The 21,448-nt window shown below is 45.1% G+C and overlaps 1 protein-coding gene across 9 annotated transcripts in view; it reads left to right on the forward strand.

Annotated features, from left to right (window-relative positions):
• LOC105488283 (TIMELESS interacting protein) overlaps positions 1-21,448 on the forward strand; it is a 52,899-nt gene that overhangs the window by 9,588 nt on the left and 21,863 nt on the right. The window contains exons 1-2 of one of the 9 annotated variants that reach the window (XM_011752195.3): positions 19,027-19,077; positions 19,352-19,437. The exons of 3 other annotated variants lie outside the window; for them this stretch is intronic. Coding sequence is in view for 2 of the 6 variants with exons in the window: in XM_071101175.1 (XP_070957276.1) it covers positions 18,981-19,077 (97 nt within the window). In the remaining 4 variants the exon portion in view is untranslated. Of the gene's footprint in view, positions 1-18,817; positions 18,908-18,944; positions 19,078-19,347; positions 19,438-21,448 lie in introns of those variants that run through there. 5 more of the 9 variants (XM_011752185.2, XM_011752174.2, XM_071101175.1 and 2 more) reach the window with 5 other exon arrangements.

Below are 21,448 nucleotides of genomic sequence, written 5' to 3' on the forward strand. Positions count from 1 at the left end.
ACGGGCATGAGCACCTGGCCAAGAATATATTTGTATATGTGCTTTTATATGATAGAAAATTTCTGGAAGCACAAAAGAGCAATTGTTAATAGTGTTTGCCTTTGGTACTATTTGAAATATATATATAGATAGATATAACTTTTCCAATTAAAAACAACATTAGGCTGGGTGTGGTGGCTCATGCCTGTAATCTCAGCACTTTGGGAGGCCGAGGTAGGTGGATCGCTTGAGCTCAGGAGTTCAAGACCCACCTGGGCCACAGAGTAAGACCCTTGTCTCTAAACAAATAAAGAAATAAAAAGAGTGAAAAAGAAAGAAGATATTTGCAACGAATATATTTTTTAAGAGGAGGGGTCTTACTGTGTTACCCAGGCTAGAGTGCAGTAGCTATTCACAAGCACAATCATAGTGCACTGCAACCTGAAACTCCTGGCCTCAAGCGATCCTCTCACCTCAGCCTCCTGAGTAGCTAGGATTATGGACATGCACTACTGCACCTGGCCCATATAATGCATATATCCAAAAAAACCCACAAACCTCATATCCTGATACACATTAACACGAGAAGAGATAGACAATCCAATTAAAAAAAAAAAAAAAAGGGCAAAGCCAGACACAGTGGCTCAGGCCTGTAATCCCAGCACTTTCGGAGGCCCAGAAGGGCAGATCACTTGAGGTCAGGAGTTCGAGCCCAGCCTGGCCAACATGGTGAAACCCTGTCTCTACAAAAAATTGGCCAGGCATGGTGGTTCACGACTGTAATCCCAGCACTTTGGGAGGCCAAGGCAGGCAGATCACCTGAGGTCGGGAGTTGGAGACCAGCCTGGGCAACATGGTGAAACCCCGTCTCTACTAAAAATACAAAAAAATTAACTGGGCGTGGTGGCAGGCACCTGTATTCCCAGCTACTTGGGAGGCTGAGGTAGGAAAATCGCTTGAGCCTGGGAGGCAGAGGTTGTGGTGATCCGAGACCGCACCATTGCACTCCAGCCTGGGTAACAAGAACAAAATTCCATCCCAAAACAAAAACAAAAACAAATAACTGAGGATGGTGGCATGCACTACTTGGGAGGCTGAGGCAGGAGAGTCACTTGAACCTGGGAAGCGGATGTTGCAGTGAGCCAAGATCAAGCCACTGCCTCCAGCCTGGGTGACAGAGTGAGACCCTGTCTCAAAATAAAATAAATAAAGTGTTCAAAACCCTTGAACAGGAACTTCACAAGAGAAGACATCCAAATAGTCGATAAATATATGAAAAGATGCTGAAATTCCTTAGTTATGGGGAAATGCAAATTAAAACCACAGTATAAGTACCTAATGCTACTGAATCGTAAACTTAAAAATGATTTAAGATGGGCACAGGGTGAGGGGATCATGCTTCTGTAGTCCCAGCTACTCTGGAGGCTAAGATAGGAGGATTCCTGGTACCCAGAAGTTCAAGGCTAGCCTGGGCAACGTAGTAAGATCTTGTCTCTAAAAAAAATAAAATAAAAATGATCTAAATAGTAAATGTTTTATTATGTATATTTTACCACAATTTAAGAACACGCACAGTGTGATACTACATCCACTATTCTGGCTAAATTGAAAAAAGACTAGCTGTGCTTGGTGGCTCACGCCTGTAATCTCAGCACTTTGGGAAGGTGAGGCAAAAGAATCATTTGAGCCCAGGAGTTCAAGACCAGCCTGGGCAACACAGGGAGACCCTGTCTCTACAAAAAATTTAAAAATTAGCCAGGTGTGATGGTGCATGCCTGTGGTCCCAGCTACTCAGGAGGCTGAGGTAGGAGGATCAGTTGCAACCAGTAGTTGGAGGCTGTAGTGAGCCATGATCCTGCTATTGCACTCCACTCTACCCCTGAGTGACAGAGCAAGACTCTGTCTCAAAAAACCATATTAATTAATAAACAAAAAAAGAAAAAGAAAAGTAATATCAAATGTTGGTAACGATGTGGAACAATTATGACTTCCTTACACTGATGGTGAGAGTATAAATTTGTGTAACCAGTTTGGAAAACTGGCGATGTCTTCTAAGATTTAACATCTTCCCTATGACCCAAAATATACATGACTGCATATTTTATTTCAATATACAGTCATGCATTGCATACTGATGGGAATATGTTCTGACAAATGTGTCATTAGGTGATTTCATCATTGAGCAAACAACATAGAGTATACTAACACAAACCTAGATACTACAACCTACTACACATCTAGGCTATGTGACATAGCCTGTTGCTCCTAGGCCACAAACCTCTATGTTACATTACTGTACTGAATAGTGTAGGCAGTTGCAACACAATGATGTTTCTGTATCTAAACATAGAAAAGATACATTAAAATTTGGTATTATAATATTTTTTTTTCCAAGACTGGGATCTTGCTCTGTCACTCAGGCTGGAATGCAGAGGCATGATCTCAGCTTGCTGCAACCTCCACCTCTCGAGTACAAGCAATTCTCCTGCCTCAGCCTCCCAAATAGCTGGGATTACAGGCCCCCACTACCACACGTAGCTAATTTTTGTATTCTTAGTAGAGACGGGGTTCACCATGTTGGCCAGGCTGGTCTCAAACTCTTGACCTCGTGATCCGCCTGCCTTGGCATCCCAAAGTGCTGGGATTACAGGCGTGAACCACTGCTCCCAGCCCTATTATTATACTCTTATGGGACCATCATCATATATGTGGACTGTGGCTGACCAAAACATTTTTATGTGATGTGTGGCTGTATATATTCACCAAAAATCATTTACAAGAATGTTTGTGGCAGCATTATTTGTAATAGTTATTGGGGAAACAACCCAAGTTTCCATGGACAGTAAATGGATAAATTGTGATAAATTCACACAATGGAATACTCGATAGCATTGTAAAAATGGACTACTACTTGCAACAATATGCGTAAATCTCACAAACATCCTGTTGAGTAGAAGCTAGACACAAGAAAGTAATACTACTTTTTTGTTTCATATAAAGTTCAAAACCTGGCAAACCTAGTCTATGGTGGTAGAGGTTGGGATAGTGGTTATCCTTGAGAAAGGGAGTGAGGAAGGTGAGATGAAGGAGGCTTTCTGGGTGCTGGCAACCTCTGCTTTCTTGATCTGGGTACTGGTTACACAGTGTGTTCCATTCATGATTTGTGTACTTTTCTGTCTATATGTTACCCTTCAGTAAAACAATTACCAGCGAGGCGCAGTGGCTTATGCCTGTAATGCCAGCACTTTGGGAGGCAAAGGTGGGTGGATCACTTGAACTCAGGAGTTCAAAACCAGCCTGGGCAATGTAGTGAGACCTCCTCTCTACAAAAAATACAAAAATTAGCTGGACATGATGGCAAGTGCCTGTAGTACCACCTCCTCAGGAGCCTGAGCTGAGAGAATTGCTTGAGCTGTGGAGATTGAGGTTGCAGTGAGCTATGAGCGTGCCATGGCACCCTAGCCTGGGCAAAAGAAACAATTACCAGAGAAAAGAAGAAATTTATGGAAAAACTTTTTTTTCCCAAGAAAATAGAGCCGACTGACCCAAATATATTTTTATTTGTCCTGTTTTGCTTTTTAGGTTGAAAAAAATGATATAGGCTTTTCTCACATTAAAACATTTGTGTCTTCTGAGAATTTTGTGGGTTTTGCTCCAAATTTTTCTGTTTTTTAAATTATATAACAAATACTACCTTATTAGGTGGGGGGAGGGGGACCAGAAAATATACAACAGGTAGAAGAAAGTTTGATACACTTACACTGTTTTTTGTTTTTGTTTTTGTTTTTGTTTTTGAGACGGAGTCTCCCTCTGTCTCCCCGGCTGGAGTGCAGTGGCCGGATCTCAGCTCACTGCAAGCTCTGCCTCCCGGGTTCACGCCATTCTCCTGCCTCAGCCTCCCGAGTAGCTGGGACTATAGGCGCCGCCACCTCGCCCGGCTAGTTTTTTGTATTTTTTAGTAGAGACGGGGTTTCACCATGTTTGCCAGGATGGTCTCGATCTCCTGACCTCGTGATTCACCCGTCTCGGCCTCCCAAAGTGCTGGGATTACAGGCTTGAGCCACCACCCCCGGCCTTTTTTTTTTTTTTTTTTTTTTTGAGACGGAGTCTGGCTCTGTCGCCCGGGCTGGAGTGCAGTGGCCGGATCTCAGCTCACTGCAAGCTCCGTCTCCCGGGTTTACGCCATTCTCCTGCCTCAGCCTCCCGAGTAGCTGGGACTACAGGCGCCCGCCACCTCGCCCGGCTAGTTTTTTGTATTTTTTAGTAGAGACGGGGTTTCACCGTGTTAGCCAGGATGGTCTGGATCTCCTGACCTCGTGATCCGCCCGTCTCGGCCTCCCAAAGTGCTGGGATTACAGGCGTGAGCCACCGCGCCCGGCCTTTTTTGTTTTTGTTTTTTTGAGACAGTTTCCCTCTGTTGCCCAGCCTGCAGTGCAATGGTGCAATGGCAAGATCTCAGCTCACTGCAACCTCTGCCTCCCGGGCTCAAGCAATTCTCGTGCCTCAGCCTCCCGAGTAGCTGGTATTACCAGCATGTGCCACCACACCTGGCTAATTTTTGTATTTTTGGTAGAGATGAGGTTTCACCATGTTGGCCAGGCTGGTCTCAAACTCCTGGCCTCAAGTGATCCACGTGCCTTGGCCTCCCAAAGTACTGGGATTACAGGTGTGAGCCACCACGCCTGGCCTTGCTTGATACACTTTCGGGCATATTCACATGCAGTTGATATTATAGGATCAGTGAGGTTTATGATATTATCAGTTGAAGAGTTTTATTTTAGTGGCAGGTCCACATTTGCTTCCTTACTAATTAAGATCTTTTATTCTTTTATTATGAAAAGTTCAGTTGGAAAATTCAAAGTAAAAAAGAAAAAAAAAAACTTGCTCATTGCAAACAGAAGTTATTTCACATGAAGAAATTCCACTTTACTTTTTTTCTTATTTTAATACCACATTTTTCTGTACTTTAATCTTGAAAGAACTCTGGCTCTGTATCAACTGCTTTTAAATCCATTGTCTGGATTTTTAAGCTCCTATGAGTTTGGCAGCTGTTCCTATTGAGTAACTGAGTGAAGAGTCACAGTGCAAAGAGTGATATTACTATCCCCTCTGCACCCCGCCCCACGCCCCAGTCGGCCCTCCTCCCCTCCCACCCCCCACCAAGGACATCCGCTTCCTCAGTTCCTGATGTCCAACATTCTGAATGCAATGAAACCACTAGGTTATTTTGAGAGCCACTTTTAATGGTCCCGTGCCCTTTATTTAAAGGAAAAGATGCCTCAACAAGGTGAAAGATGATGCAATTTCAATTGCTCTCTAAGGATGTGGCTTAAACCATACAGGATGTCAGATCCAGCACCTGTTTTTTGATGGGAGTCAGGGTAGGGACCTCGTTCTGGCTTGGCAAACGTGGTACTGTGGTATTTTGCTTTTTACCCTTGGATAGCATGGTGAAAGAAGATATACTCAGGACATACCAGCTTCTTCGAGGGCAGCTGTGGAGAAGGAAGCTTGACTTCCTTTGAAATCACAGTCCAGGATCCCGGATATTCTTATTTCCAAGTCTGATTTGAGAGTAAACAAATCTCAAATCTCTTTCCCAGGACATTCATTCAAATACATGTCATAATTGGGGTTTTTTGTTGTCGTTTTTTGTTTTTCCCTCATGCTTTCCTCCACTCAATGGAAAACCCCTGCATGATCCGTTTCCTGCCAAGTGCTTTGCAAAGATTACAAGCAGGAAATGTAAAATGAGAATCACGATTTGAGCTACAGTGATCAGGGAACTATAATAATAAGAGCATGTAGGAGCTATACAGCAGAGCCATGATAAAGTTTATCGGTCTTTTTATAATTCCTTCTTGCTCAGGGGCAGATCAACTTATAGAGAGCTGAGAATTTGCATGAAAAGGTTTCCTCTCCAATAATGCACTATACATGGCACATAGTCCTGAGTTTGTGTATATTTTAAGATATTGTGAACTATTATTATTGGTACCTTCATGCATTTTGTACTTTATTTATATACTCCCAGGGAGCAAGGAATCTCTTCTGTGCAATGTGCCAGATTGCTTTAATTGTACAGCCTCATAAAATATAAACTTGTTATTGTTATTATAATGATCACATTGTTGTGTCATTATGATTACTGCTGAACCATGCGGCTATTTATCCCTGCTCCCCTCTATGCTTTCTCTAAATAGATAGACCTTTGTGACTGGATCCTAGACTGGCACCTGAGATGCGGCTTTTGCATTTAAAGAGTGGGAGACTGAATTCATCTTAGAATTTTAGAGCTGAATTTTAGAGGTCCTAGTGTTCAGGCAGCCCACTTTATAAATAGGAAAATTCAGCTTCAGAGAGTTCAGTGATGTCCTCCAAGGTCACACAGCTAGTTAGGGTTAGAACAGGGACATCATCTGATTGCCAGACCCATGATCTTTTAAAAAGTCTCTGGTATCTTGCCAAAGAGTAGATAGGTAAAATTAGTTTTATCAATTGTTAGTAGGTTTGTTTGGCTAGGACATTTTCAAGTATCTCTATTAAAGTTCTTGATTATGCCAAAAAATAACAATAATATGATTATTTTTCCTTTGTCTACCATATATTTCTGCAATTTTGATACTCACCTTCAATTTCAAGTTATAGCAAGCCATATTTTGCATAAATTCAATATATTTGGATATATCATAATCCACACTTCTTTTGAGTTCTATGGATTTGGGGCCACACACAGAAACTGGCAAATCTAGATGCTATTCAAACTTAGTTTATAGACTATATTTTTATTTTGTTTATTTATTTGAGACAGGGTCTTACTCTGTCACCCAGGCTGGAGAACAGTAACACAATCATGACTCACTATAGCCTGTAACTTCCAGGCTCAAGTCTCAGCCTGGAACTCCTTCTGTGTCAGCCTCCCAAGTAGCTGGGACTACAGGTGTGTGATACCATACCCAGCGCTTTTTTTTTTTTTTTTTTTTTGGTAAAGATGAGGTCTTGCTATGTTGCCTAGGCTGGTCTCAAACTCCTGAGCTCAAGTGATCCTCCTGCCTCGGCCTCCCAGAGTGCTGGGATTACAGGCATGAGCCACCATGCCCGGTCTATAGACTATTTTTTAAAAAAGCAATTTCCTATAATGCCCATGATGTATATAGTTCAAATTTAGAAATTTATTTTAGGGGAATAATCCAAGATGTACAAAGATTTAGGCTAGGCATGGTGTCTCATGCCAGCAATCTCAGCACTTTAGGAGGCTGAGGCAGGCAGATCACAAGGTCAGGAGTTCGAGACCAGCCTAGCCAACATAGTGAAACCTCATCTCTACTAAAAATACAAAAATTAGCCAGGTATGGTGGCGCACACCTATAGTCCCAGCTACTCGGGAGGCTGAGGCAGGAAAATTGCTTGAACCTGGGAGACAGATGTTGTGGCGAGATCACGCCACTGCACTCCAGCCTAGGCAGCAGAGCGAGTCTCTGAGTCAAAAAAAAAAAAAAAAAGTACAAAGATTTATGTATAACAGGGACATTTGGTTCAGCATTACTCATAATAACAAAATAGAAACACAAAGTAATGTGCTTTTTATTCTTGGAAAAAAACATAAAAAATTGTTTACAGTGATTATATTTAGAAAGACTTACTGGCCAAGTGTGGTGGCTCATGTCTGTAATCCCAGCACTTTGGGAGGCCAAGGCAGGCAGATCACAAGGTCAAGATTTCAAGATAAGCCTGGACAACATAGTGAAACCCCATCTCTACTAAAAATACAAAAGTTAGCCAAGTGTGGTGGCGGGTGCCTGTAGTTCCAGCTACTTTGGAGGCTGAGGCAGGAGAAATGCCTTGAACTCGGGAGTTGAAGGTTGCAGTGAGCTGAGATCATGCCACTGCACTCCAGCCTGGGTGACACAGCGAGATTCCATCTTAAAAAAAATAAAGAAAGAAAGAAAAGAAAAAAAGAAAGACAGACTTGCTAAATGGGAAGAAAATCTTTCATTTTGCTTTTGTGTGTCTATTGTTTGTATCGTTTGATTTTTTCTGTCCATATAGATATTACTAATTTATTTTCTTCAAAAACATCAACAGATATATATATTATATATATAAATATATACATAAATATATATATATATATTTTTTTGAGGCAGAGTCTTGCTGTGTTGCCCAGGCTGGAGTGCAGTGGCATGATCTTGGTTCATTGCAATCTCTGCATCCCCATTTTGAGTGATTCTCCTGCCTCAGCCTCCTAAGTAGCTGGAATTACAGGTGCCCACCAGCACCTATTTCTAATTTTGTATTTTTAGTAGAGATGGTGTTTCATCATATTGGCTAGGCTGGTCTTAAACTCCTGACCTCAGGTGATCACCTGTCTTGGCCTCCCAAAGTGCTGGGATTACAGGTGTGACCCACCATGCCCAGCCAATGGGCCTCCAATTTTATTACTGCTGCCCTGGACTTCTCTCCCTGCATTTTGGACACACATAGTCAACCGCTTCCTTGGAATTTCTATTCTTTTTCTTTTTTTCTTTTTTTTTTTTTTTGAGACAGAGTCTCACTCTGTTGCCCAGGCTAGAGTGCAATGGGGCAATCTCGGCTCACTGCAACCTCTGCCTCCTGTGTTCAAGCAATTCTCCTGCCCCAGCCTCCCAAGGAGCTGGGACTACAGGCGCAAGCCACCACACCTGGCTAATTTTTTTTTTTTTTTTTTTTGTATATTTAGTAGAGACGAGGTTCCACCATGTTAGCCAGGATAATCTCGATCTCCTGACCTCGTGATCCTCCTGACTCGGCCTCCCAAAGTGCTGGAATTACAGGCGTGAGCCACCACATCCAGCCTAATGTGCTTTATTTTTTGAGACAGAATTTCACTCTTTTGCCCAGGCTGGAGTACAGTGGCACCATCTCGGCTCACTGCAACCTCTGCCTCCCAGGTTCAAGCGATCCTCTTGTCTCAGCTTCCTGAGTAGCTGGGACTACAGGTGCCCACCACCATGCCTGGCTAATTTTTGTATTTTCAGTAGAGACAGGGTTTCACCATGTTGGCCAGGCTGGTTGCAAACTCTTGACCTCATGATCTGCCTGCCTCGGCCTCCCAAAGTGCTAGGATTACAGGTGTGAGCCACTACGCCTGGCCAACCCCGTTTTTTTTTTTTTTTTTTTAGGAGGGACTCCACCTCTCCTAAATTGGGCCTCTAACTCAATTCTGCCTTTTACCTGGGATAAAATGTACTCCACCACTTACCCAGAGGCGGCCAATTCATGCTGCAGTCTATTTCTTTTGGGTAGGGGCATTCTCTAACATTGTCCCTTTGTGTTCACCGGGGAGATATTACTGGAACGTAGTCTTAATTTAGACCCCAAGAGAGAGTTTTTGGATCTTGTGCAAGAAGGAATTTGGGGCAAGTCCATAAAGTGAAAGCAAGATTATTAAGAAAGTTAAAAAACTAAAATAATATGCAGAGCAGGCTGGGTACGGTAGCTTATGCCTGTAATCCCAGCACTTTGGGAGGCCGAGGCGGGCAGATCACGAGGTCAGGAGTTCGAGACCAGCCTGACCAACATGGTGAAACCCCGTCTTTACTAAAAATACAAAAATTAGCCAGGCATGGTGCCACGCGCCTGTAATCCCAGCTACTCAGGAGGCTGAGGCAAGAGAATTGCTTGAACCCAGGAGGCAGAGGTTGCAGTGAGCCGAGATCTTGCCACTGCACTCCAGCCTGGGCGACAGAGCAAGACTCCATCTCAAAAAAAAAAAAAAAAAAGAATATGTAGAGCAGCAGCTTGGGCTGCTTGACTGAGTATATTTACGGTTATTTATTGATCATATACTAAACGGGTGGATTAAACATGAGGTTCCTGGGAAAGGGGCAGGCAATTCCCAGAATGGAGGGTTCCTCCCCTTTTTAGACTATATAGGGTAACTTCCAGACATTTTTATGGCATTTGTGAACTGTCCTGGCACTAGTGGGAGTATCTTTTAGCATGCTAATGTATTAGAGTAAGTGTATTATGAGCAGTGAGGACAACCAGAGGTCACTTTCGCCACCGTCTTGATTTTGGTGGATTTTAGCCGGCTTTTGTTACCATATCCTGTTTTACCAGCAGGTAAACAGCAGGTATGACCTGTCTCTTGCAATACCAGTCCTGTTGACCTCTTATCTCATTTTGAGACAAAGAATGCCTAACCTAGTAGGAATGCAGCCCAACGGGTCTCATCTTCATTTTACTTCAGCCCTTATTCAAGACACAGTTGCTCTGGTTTGAATGCCTTTTTCTCCAATTATATTTCTTTCTTTCTTTCTTTCTTTCTTTTTGCGATGGAGTTTCACTCTTGTCACCCAGACTGGAATGCAGTGACGTGATCTCAGCTCACTGCAACTTCTGCCTCTCGGGTTCAAGTGATTCTCCTGCCTCAGCCTCCTGAGTAGCTGGAATTACAGGCACCTGCCACCGCACCCAGCTAATTTTTGTATTTTAGTAGAGAGGGGGTTTCACCATGTTAGTCAGGCTGGTCTCAAACTCCTGACCTCAAGTGATCTGCCTGCCTCGGCCTCCCAAGTGCTGGGATTACAAGTGTGAGCCTCCTATTATATTTCTACATGCCTCTCCATACTTTGTTGAACCCAAGCATAAAAATATTTTACCCTGTATCTTTGGGTCTTCATTCGGAATGCCCCAGTGTATACATGTTAAATACATTTGTATTCCTTTTCTCGTATTAATCTGCCTTTTGCAAGTTGATTTTTCAGTGGAACTTTAGAGGGTCCTTGTCCTTTTTGGTTGCTTGTCTTTACTCTTTCCTTCATGAAAGATTTCTTGGTCGGGCATGATGGCTCACGTCTGTAATCCCAGCACATTGGGAAGCCAAGGTGGGCAGATCACGAGGTCAGGAGTTCAAGATCAGCCTGGCCAACATGGCGAAACCCCGTCTCTACTAAAAATACAAAAATTAACTGGGTATGGTGGTACGTGTCTGTAATCCCAGCTCCTCAGGAGGCTGAGACAGGAGAATTGCTTGGACCCGGGAGGCAGAGGCTGCAGTGAGCTGAGATCGCATCACTGAACTACATACAGCCTGGGCAACAAAAGCAAGACTCTGTCTCAAAAAAAATAAAAGAAAGATTTCTCTGTAGCATGTTGATATGGTTTGGATATTTGTCCCTGCCCAAATCTCATGTTGAATTGTAATCCCCAGTGCTGGAGGGGGGCCTGGTGGGAAGTGTTTGGGCCATGGGGGTGGATCCCTCATGGCTTGGTGCTCTTTTTCTTTTCTTTTTTTTTTTTTTTGAGACAGAGTTTCACTCTGTTGCCCAGGCTGGAGTGCAGTGGCGCAATCTCAGCTCACTGCAAGTTCCGCCTCCCGGGTTCACACCATTCTCCTGCCTCAGCCTCCCTAGTAGCTGGGACTACAGGCACCTACCGCTACGCCCGGATAATTTTTTGTATTTTTAGTACAGATGTGGTTTCACCGTGTTAGCCAGGATGGTCTTGATCTCCTGACCTCGTGATCCACCTGCCTCGGCCTCCCAAAGTGCTGGGATTACAGGCGTGAGCCACCGCACCCGGTGGTGCTGTTTTCAAGATAGTGAGTTCTCAAGAGATCTGGTCATTTAAAAGCATGTGGCACCTCCCCACTCACTCTCTCACACTTGCTCCTGCTTTCACCATATGACATACCTGTTCTCTCTTCTCCTTCTGCCATTATTGTAAGCTTCCTGATGCCTGCCCAGGAGCTGGTGCCAGAAGTATGCAGAACCATGAGCCAATTAAACCTGCTTTCTTAGCCAGCCGTGGTGGCTCACGCCTGTAATCCCAGCACTTTGGGAGGCCGAGACAGGTGGATCACTTGAGGTCAGGAGTTGGAGACCATCCTAGGCAACATGGTGAAACCCCATGACTACTAAAAATACAAAAAAAAAAAAAATTAGCTGGGCGTTGTGGTGCATGCCTGTAATCCCAGCTACTTGGGAGGCTGAGGCAGGAGAACAGCTTGAACCCAGGAGGCGGAGGTTGTGGTGAGCCAAGATCATGCCACTGCACTCCAGCCTGGGTGACAGAGTGAGAATCCATCTCAAAAAAAAAAAAAAAAAAAAAAAAAGTCTGCTTTCTTTATAAATTACCTATTCTCAAGAATTTCTTTCTTTTGGTGGCACGTGCCTGTAATTCCAGATACTCAAAAGGCTGAGGTGGGAGAATTGCTTGGACACAGGAGGCAGAGGTTGCAGTGAGCTGAGATTGCGCCAATGCATTTCAGCCTGAGCGATGGAGTGTGACTCCGTCTCAAAAAAAACACAGTCCAGGCGCAGTGACTCATGCCTATAATCCCAACACTTTGGGAGGCCAAGGTGGGTGGATCACTAGAGCTCAGGAGTTTCAAACCAGCCTGGGCAATACATTGAAACTCTATCTCTGTATTAGCTGGGTGCTGTGGCGCATGCCTGTGGTCCCAGCTACTGGGGAGGCTGAGGTGGGAGGATCACCTGTGCCCAAAATGGTCAAGGCTTCAGTGAACCATGATTATGTCACTGCACTCCAGCCTGGGCAACAGAGTGAGACTGTGTCTCAAAATATAAATAAATAAAATAGAAACTTGAAGCAGATGATATTTAGCACAGTTGAACTGAGGAAAGAACAAAGAACAATTGTGAATTGGGCAGCCCTCAGAACCAGAACTGGCTCAGAGTGACTCCATTTTGATTTGGTCTGGCCTGTTCAGGCCTAGTGTGGGAGGTTAGTCCATAGCAATGTCCTCTCACTATTTTGTTTAACAGTGTAAAACTGTTTACAGGTCAGGGGCGGTGGCTCAAGCCTGTAATCCCAGCACTTTGGGAGGCCGAGACGGGTGGATCACAAGGTCAGGAGATCAAGACCATCCTGGCTAACTCGGTGAAACCCCGTCTCTACTAAAAAATACAAAAAACTAACCGGGCAAGGTGGCGGGTGCCTATAGTCCCAGCTACTCGGGAGGCTGAGGCAGGAGAATGGCGTGAACCCGGGAGGCGGAGCTTGCAGTGAGGGGAGATCCAGCCACTGCACCCCAGCCTGGGCGACAAAGCGAGACTCCGTCTCAAAAAAAAAAAGAAAACAACAACAACAAAAAACTATTTATAAGCCAGGCGTGGTGGCTCATGCCTGCAATCCCAGCACTTTGGGAGGTCAAGCCGGGTGGATTGCCTGAGGTCAGGAGTTCGAGACCAGCCTGCCCAACATGGTGAAACCCCATCTCCACTAAAGATACAAAAATTAGCTGGGCATGGAGGCGGGCACCTGTAATCTTAGCTACTCAGGAAGCTGAGGTAGGAGAATTGTTTGAACTTGGGAGGCGGAGGTTGCAGTGAGCCGAGATTGAGCCACTTCACTCCAGCCTGGGCAACAGAGTGAGACTCCATTGCAATAAATAAATAAATAAATAGGCCAGGCACAAGATGGAGTTTCAGTGTGTTGCCCAGGCTGATCTGAAACTCCTGAGCTCTAGGGCCTCCCACACGCCTGTAATCCCAGCATTTTGGGAGGCTGAGGCAGGTGGATCACCTGAGGTTGGGAGTTCAAGACCAGCCTGACCAACATGGAGAAACCCCGTGTCTTCTAAAAACACAAAATTAGCTGGACGTGGTGGCACATGCCTGTAATCCCAACTACTTGGGAGGCTGAGGCAGGAGAATCTCTTGAACCTGGGAGGCAGAAGTTGCAGTGAGTGGAGGTGGGGCCATTGCACTCCAGCCTGGGCAACAGAGCGAGACTCCATCTCCAAAAAAAAAAAAAAATTACAATAGAAAGGTTATGAAAAATGAAAAGAGAATAAGGAATACTTAGTAATGATCCTAAACTTCTAGGTTTTGGATACATCTGAACAAGGTACTAAAATGTTCAGTTTAATCTTTTTTTTTTTGAGACAGAGTCTCACTCTGTTGCCCAGGCTGAAATGCAGTGGCATGATCTCTGCTCACTGCAGCCTCCGCCTCCCAGATTCAAGTGATCCTCATTCGTCAGCCTTCCACGTAGCTGGGATCACAGGTGTGTGCCACTATGCCCAGCTAATTCTTATTTATTGATTTGAGATGGAGTCTCCTTCCGTAGCCCAGGCTGGAGTACAGTGGTGCAATTTCGGCTCACTGCAACCTCCGCCTCCTGGGTTCAAGCGATTCTCCTGCCTCAGCCTCCCCAGTAGCTGGGATTACAGGCACCCACCACCACAACAGGCTAATTTTGTATTTTTAGTAGAAACGAGGTTTCACCATGTTGGCCAGGCTGGTCTTGAACTCCTGATCTCAGCTGATCTGCCCACCTTGGCCTCCCAAAGTGCTGGGATTACAGGACTGAGCCACCTGCATCAGGCCTAATTTTTGTTTTTTCAGTAGAGACGGTATTTCACTATTTTGGCCAGGCTGGTCTTGAACTCCTGTCCTCAAGTGATCCACCTGCCTTGGTCTCCCAAAGTGCTGAGATTACAGGCAAGAGCCACTGCATCCAGTGAACAATTATTGACAATATTAATGACTTACAACTGTCGTTGTAACTCAGATAAAACAACAAACAATTACTTAACAAAATCTTTACATTTTCTTTTCTTACTTTTTTGTAGCGATGGGGTTTCATTCACCATGTTGCCCAGGCTGGTCTGGAACCCCTAGGCTTAATCAATCCCACTGTTTCAGCCTCCCAAAGTGGTGGGATTACAGGTGTGAGCCAATATGCCCGGCCGAAATCTTTACATTTTCTAAAAGGGTGAAACATTCTAAAAATCATATGGATAATTATAGAAAACATATTAATGTCTTTTACATTTATTTTTATTTTTTAGGAATAGGATGTCCCTGTTGCTCAGGCTGGCCTTGACCTCCTGGGCTCAAGTAATCCTCCTGCCTCAGACTGAAGTAGCTGCGATACTACAGTAACATGCCATTAAATATTGTTTTTTAGTCCTCCTTACAACCCTATGAGGAAACTGCGTTAGGTGGGGTGACTCATGTCTATAATCCCAGGACTTTGGGAGGCCTAGTTAGGAAGATCACCTGAGATCAGGAGTTCACGGTTACAGTGTCACTGCACTCCAACTCAGGTGATCAAAAAAAAAAAAAAAAAAAAAAAAGGAAACTGAATCAGAGTTAAAAGTCACCAAACAGTAAATGATGGAACTGAGATTTAAACCTTCAAGAGTATCTGCTCTGTTCGTTTTTGGCAGGCTGGGGGCAATGTGGGGAAGGTGTATAACTTTTTTTAACTTCTCAGAGTGCTTTTACATTTACTTTATTAGTCAAAAAGTATAGTATATAAACTTACCTGGATAATTAAAAGAATGCCTCTTGTCTCAATAATTCAGACTACTGAAACAGACATTTCTCATTCAAATTCACATTACTTTTAGGCCTGGTGCGGTGACTCACGCCTGTAATCCCAGCACTTTGGTAGGCTGAGGCAGATGGATCACTTGAGGTCAGTTTGAGACCAGCCTGACCAACATGGTGAAACCCCATCTCTACTAAATACAAAAAAATACAAAATTAGCTGGACATGGTGGTGCATGCCTGTAATCCCAGCTATTCGAGTGGCTGAGGCAGAGAATCTCTTGAACCCAAGAGATCGAGGCTGCAGTGAGCCAAGATTGCACCACTGCACTCCATCCTGGGCGACAGAACAAGACTCTGTCTCAAGAACGAAAAAAAACTAAATTTATGTTAATTTTATTAATTGTTGAATATTGATATATGTTATCTCACAAGTATAGAAATAAAACCATAAAATAAAGGAAATGTGACACATAGATACACGTGCATACATAATTTTAGACAAATTGGTAATTTACTTTCTATCTTTGTGTGTGTGTGTGTGTGTGTGTGTGTGTGTGTGTGTTCTGAAACAGGGTCTCACTCTGTTACCCAGGCTGGAGTGCAGTGGCGTGATCACGGCTCACTGCAGCCTCGACATCCGGGAGTCAGTGCTTTTTAAACTTTTTTTTTTTTGAGGCAGAGTCTAGTTGTATGGCTCAGGCTGGAGTGCAGTGGTGCAATCTTGGCTCACTGCAATCTCCCCCTCCCAGGTTCAAGCGATTCTCCCGCCTCAGCCTCTGGAGTAGCTAGGATTACAGGAAGGCACCCACCACACTTGGGTAATTATTGTATTTTTAGTAGAGGTGGGGTTTCACCATGTTGGCCAGGCTGGTCTCGAACTCAGGTGATCCACCCACCTTGGCCTCCCAAAGTGCTGGGATTACAGGTATGAGCCACCACACCCAGCCTCGCTTTTTAAATTTTTAATAAAATGTTTCATCATGCTACAGAAAAGTAGCTGGAGCCCAGGCGTTGGAGACCAGTCTGGGCAACATGGTGAAACTCCTGTCTCTACAAAAAATTTAAAAAATTAGCTGGGGCCGGGTGCGGTGGCTCACGCCTGTAATCCCAGCACTTTGGGAGGCTGAGGCAGGCGGATCACAAGGTCAGAAGATCGAGACCATCCTGGCTAACACGGTGAAACCCCGTCTCTACCAAAAATACAAAAAATTAGCCGGGCGCGGTGGCGGGCGCCTGTGGTCCCAGCTACTCGGGAGGCTGAGGCAGGAGAATGGCGTGGGCCCAGGAGGCGGAGCTTGCAGTGAGCCGAGATCGCGCCACTGCACTCCAGCCTGGGAGACAGAGCAAGACTCCGTCTCAAAAAATAAAAAATAAAAAAAAATTAGCTGGGTGCGGTGGTGTGAGCCTGTAGTGCCAGTTACCTGGGAGGCTGGGAAGAGAGGATCACCTGATTCTAGCTGTGATTGCACCACTGCATTCCAGCCTCAGCAACAAAGTGAGACGTCTTAAAGAAGAAGAAGAAAAAAAAAAAGAGAGAAAGAAAAGTGGAGAGAATAATGCTGCCAGTATTCCCTAATTATCTTCTAGGTTTGGCAAATCTTAATGATGCTATATTTGCTTCAGATAACATTTTTAAATTTAGCTTTTTGAATAGTTAATACATTTGTATGTTCAAAAAAAATTATAGTTAAGTTCCCATCCCACTCTATCCCATATGCCACTTTCATTGCATAGGTTCTAGTTATATATTTTTCTGAGATTGTGTGTGTATGTTTGTGTGTATACAAACAAATGCAAACACATTTGGACTCACTATTTTAAAATGGAAAAGTTAACTTTTAAAAAAATATTTTCTCTTTATTTAATAGAGACAGGGTCTCAGTATGTTGCCCAGGCTGGTTTTGAACTCCTGGGCTCAACCAATTCTCCTGCCTCAGCCTCTCAAAGTGCTGCTATTACAGGCATGAGCCACCAAGTCTGACCAAATAACTTTTTTTTTTTTTTTTTTTTTTGAGACGGAGTCTCGCTCTGCTGCCCAGGCTGGAGTGCAGTGGCCGGATCTCAGCTCACTGCAAGCTCCGCCTCCCGGGGTCAGGCCATTCTCCTGCCTCAGCCTCCTGAGTAGCTGGGACTACAGGCGCCCGCCACCTCGCCCGGCTAGTTTTTTGTATATTTTAGTAGAGACGGGGTTTCACCGTGTTAGCCAGGATGGTCTGGATCTCCTGACCTCGTGATCCGCCCGTCTCGGCCTCCCAAAGTGCTGGGATTACAGGCTTGAGCCACCGTGCCCAGCCAAATAACTTTTTTTTTGAGACAGAGTCTTGCTCTGTCGCCAGGGCTGGAGTGCAGTGGCATGATCTCGGCTCACTGCAACCTCTACCTCCCAGGTTCAAGCGATACTCCTGCCTCAGCCTCCTGAGTAGCTGGAATTACAGGCGTACGCCACCACGCTGGGCTAATTTTTGTATTTTTAGTAGAGATGGGGTTTCACCATGTTGGTCAGGCTGGTCTCGAACTCCTGACCTCGTGATCTGCCCGCCTCGGCCTCCCAAAGTGCTGGGATTATAGGCGTGAGCCACTGCACCCGGTCCCAAGTAACATATTTTTGACATTTTTCTTTTTGTTTACATTCACACTCTCTTTTTTTTTTTTTTTTTTTTTTTTTTTTGGCAACAGGGTCTTACTGTGTCACCCAGGCTGGATCTCCAGCTGGATCGCCAGCAGTGCGATCCTAGTCACTGCAAGCCTTGAACTTCTGGGCTCAAGCGATTCGCCCGCCTGGGCCTCCCAAAGTGCTGGGATTACAGGCGTGAGCCACACCGCACCCGGCCAGTGTCTACACTCAACCCTATTTTTCCTCTCTTTACCATCTCTTTTCTCAGTTTATTATTCAATAAGCAATTCATAAAACTCTGAGTTCAAGGCATTCCGCTATGAACTCTGAAGAAGCGGTAATTTCTCATTCACTATTGCTTGCCTTTGTCATTTTTCCTCCTTCTACAACTCAGTTTTCCAAAAACTGAGACCTATTTCCAGGGTTTAAAGTGCCGGGCGCGGTGGCTCACGCCTGTAATCCCAGCACTTTGGGAAGCTGAGGCGGGAAGCTCGCTTGAGCCAAGGAGTTCGAGACCAGCCTGGGCAGCTAATCCCCGTCTTTGCAAAACAAACAAACAAACAAACAAACAAACAAACAAACCCATTAAAACAAAAATTAGCTGGGTGTGGTGGTGGTAGTCGGGGAAGAGAGGCTGAGGTGGGAGGATCGTTTCAGTCCGGGAGCTAGAGACTAGTCAACCGAGATCGAGTCACTGCTTTCCAGCCTGAGTGATAGAGCGAGACTTAGTCTCAAGAAAAAAAAAAAAAAAAAGCCCAGAATAACTAGTATTAGCTTTATGAAAATAAGGAGGCCCTCTGAAGAATTCAGAGGGCGGAAACAGTGGGACCGGAGGCGGGACCGGAGGCGGGACCGGCGTGATGGGCGGAACCTGAGAGGCGGGTCTTGCAGGCCCCGCCCAGCTCGCGCGCGGATTTGGCGCCAAACGCTGCGGGCCTTACTTGCCCCGGGAGTTCCCGAGTATCGCGAGAAGCGCGCTTAGTCTGCACGCCGAGGTAAGCTCTGTGGTCGGTGTTTTCTGTGTGAGGTGAGGACTGACTGGCGGGCCAGTGAAGTTCTTGCGGGGAGAGGGAAGTCAGAGGGACTAGCCAGGGAGCCAGATGGACGAGCCAGGGAGCCAGACGGAAGAGCCAGGGAGCCAGACGGACGAGCCAGGGAGCCAGACGGACGAGCGGGAAAGCCTAATTGTCGCAGCGGGTCAGGAGGCTTGGGGAGTCAACCTGACCTGGCCTGGAGAGGCGGGGAGGCGGGCGCGTGTCCCGGTTGCTTAGGTTTTGGGCTGCCTCTTACTCTGCCAAGCCCCTTAGCGGGAGGGAATGTGTTCCTGATCATCTTTACCCCAGTCTTCTGTCCGGGGCGTGTCAATGTAGAAAGCGCCCAGCGAATGTTGGATGAATGAATGAAGTTAAAGAGAAGATAGGCGGGGATCGGGGATGAGGGGGGCGGCTGGAGAAGAGGTTCGATGTTTCAGGGGTGGCACCCAAGGGGGACATCGAGGCAGCACGGTAGCACTTCCTTTGCGATGAGGGCCATCTCTTTGGACTTCTTGGAAAAGAGGTGGGCATTGGAAACCAGGGTCTGGGAACAAACCGTGGTTTGGACATAACATTTGTTACCTTAACTCTTCTGGGAGTTTGAGGAGTAGAGGAGGAAGTTCACACAATTTCATAAATGTCTAAAAAGAGACAGTTATGCGACCACTGACGCAGAGTAAAAGTCGTCTATTGAGCGTCTTGTTCACTACAAATAGAAGAAATATCAGTTTCCTGACAATCCCCACCCCGTGCTTGGCCAGTTCTTGAGTGCACTTAATATATTTTAGGTACTGTCATCAAACTCAAAGCTCACTGTCAGCCTCAAAGTTCTGAACCCTAGTATAGATTCTTGTAGCTTACTTGAAGCTACCGTGGGTCATGATCGGGAATTGATGCTTTGCTTTTTTTTTTTTGTTTTGTTTTTTGTTTTTTGTTTTTTGTTTTTTTGTTTTTTGAGACGGAGTCTCGCTCTGTCGCCCAGGCTGGAGTGCAGTGGCGTGATCTCGGCTCACTGCAAGCTCCGCCTCCTGGGTTTACGCCATTCTCCTGCCTCAGCCTCCTGAGTAGCTGGGACTACAGGCGCCCGCCACCGTGCCCAGCTAATTTTTTGTATTTTTAGTAGAGATGGGGTTTCACCGTGGTCTCGATCTCCTGACCTTGTGATCCGCCCGCCTCGGCCTCCCAAAGTGCTGGGATTACAGGCGTGAGCCACCGCGCCCGGCCGATGCTTTGCTTTTTTTTTTTTTGAAACGGCGTCTGGCTCTGTCGCCCAGGCTGAAGTGCGATAGCGCGGTCTTGGCTCACTGCAAGCTCCGCCTCCTGGGTTCAAACGATTCTCCTTCCTCAGCCTCCGGAGTAGCTGGGACTACAGGCGCCCGCCACCACACTTGGCTAATTTTTTTTTGTATTTTTAGTAGAGACGGGGTTTCACTGTGTTGGCCAGGCTGGTCTTGAACTCCTGACCTCATGATCCATCCGCCTCGACCTCCCATAGTGCTGGGATTACAGGCGTGAGCCACCGCGCCCAGCTGATGCTTTGCTTTTATATTTATGGTAATCGAAATTTAGAATTAGTGAGATTTTAAAGATCATCTAACTCCAATTTGGGGAAACTTTGGAATTATTTTTTTGCATTCCATCATTCATCAAATATATATTGAGCACCTGCACCTGCTGTGTACCAGCACTGGGGTTCGAGCTGTGTAGCACAGAGAGACCTACCTGGTTGCCCTTTTTGAGCTACAGTCTAGTTTGGGAGACGAACAATAAATAACTGTATAAATAAAACCTGATATTGAAACTGGATAAGTGCCATGATATTTGTACTTGACACTATGAATGCTTACTAAAGAAGGATTTAGAGAAATTGAGGTAAACTTTTGAAAAGGTGATAGTTGATATCTGAAAGAGATTAGGAGTCAAGGTATAGCTTTTTCAAGACAGGAAATAGTATTTGTAAAGATCTAGTGGCCTGAGGAATATAGCTCTTTCAGGGAAAGAAAAAGCATGGAGTAGTGTGAAGTGAGGTTGGTGAGGTTGTAAGAGGCCAGATCACATAGGGCCTTGGAGTTTTGTCTTTATCTTAAGAGCAATCAGAAACCATTGAAATACTTAAGCCAAGTGAGGTGATCAGCTTTACATTTTCAGATTCAGTCTAGATGTAATACGGACAATTGAAGAAGGCAAGAGTGGATGAGAGTAGTGGAGTAATGCAAGCAAGAAATGTTGGGAAGTGGTTATAGAGATAAGGAGAAATAGATTCAAGGGATATTTAGGAAATAAAATGGGCAGGATCTGTGGGATAGAGGGAAGGAATTGCTAAAGATGACTTGTAGGTTTCTGAATTGCTTAGCTGGATAGATGTCATTCATTGAATTAGGAAAATTTAGAAGTTTGGTTTTGTACATGTTGAATTACAGGTGCCTTTCAGGCATTTAGGAGGTGTAAAATGGGAAATAGTGATCTGGATCGGAGAGTCAAGGCCTAGGGTAAAGATGAAAATCAGGGAGTCATCAATAAATAAGTTCTTATTA

This window comes from Macaca nemestrina, chromosome 7 (assembly GCF_043159975.1).
Source record: "Macaca nemestrina isolate mMacNem1 chromosome 7, mMacNem.hap1, whole genome shotgun sequence".
NCBI classification, from domain to species: Eukaryota; Metazoa; Chordata; class Mammalia; order Primates; family Cercopithecidae; genus Macaca; species Macaca nemestrina.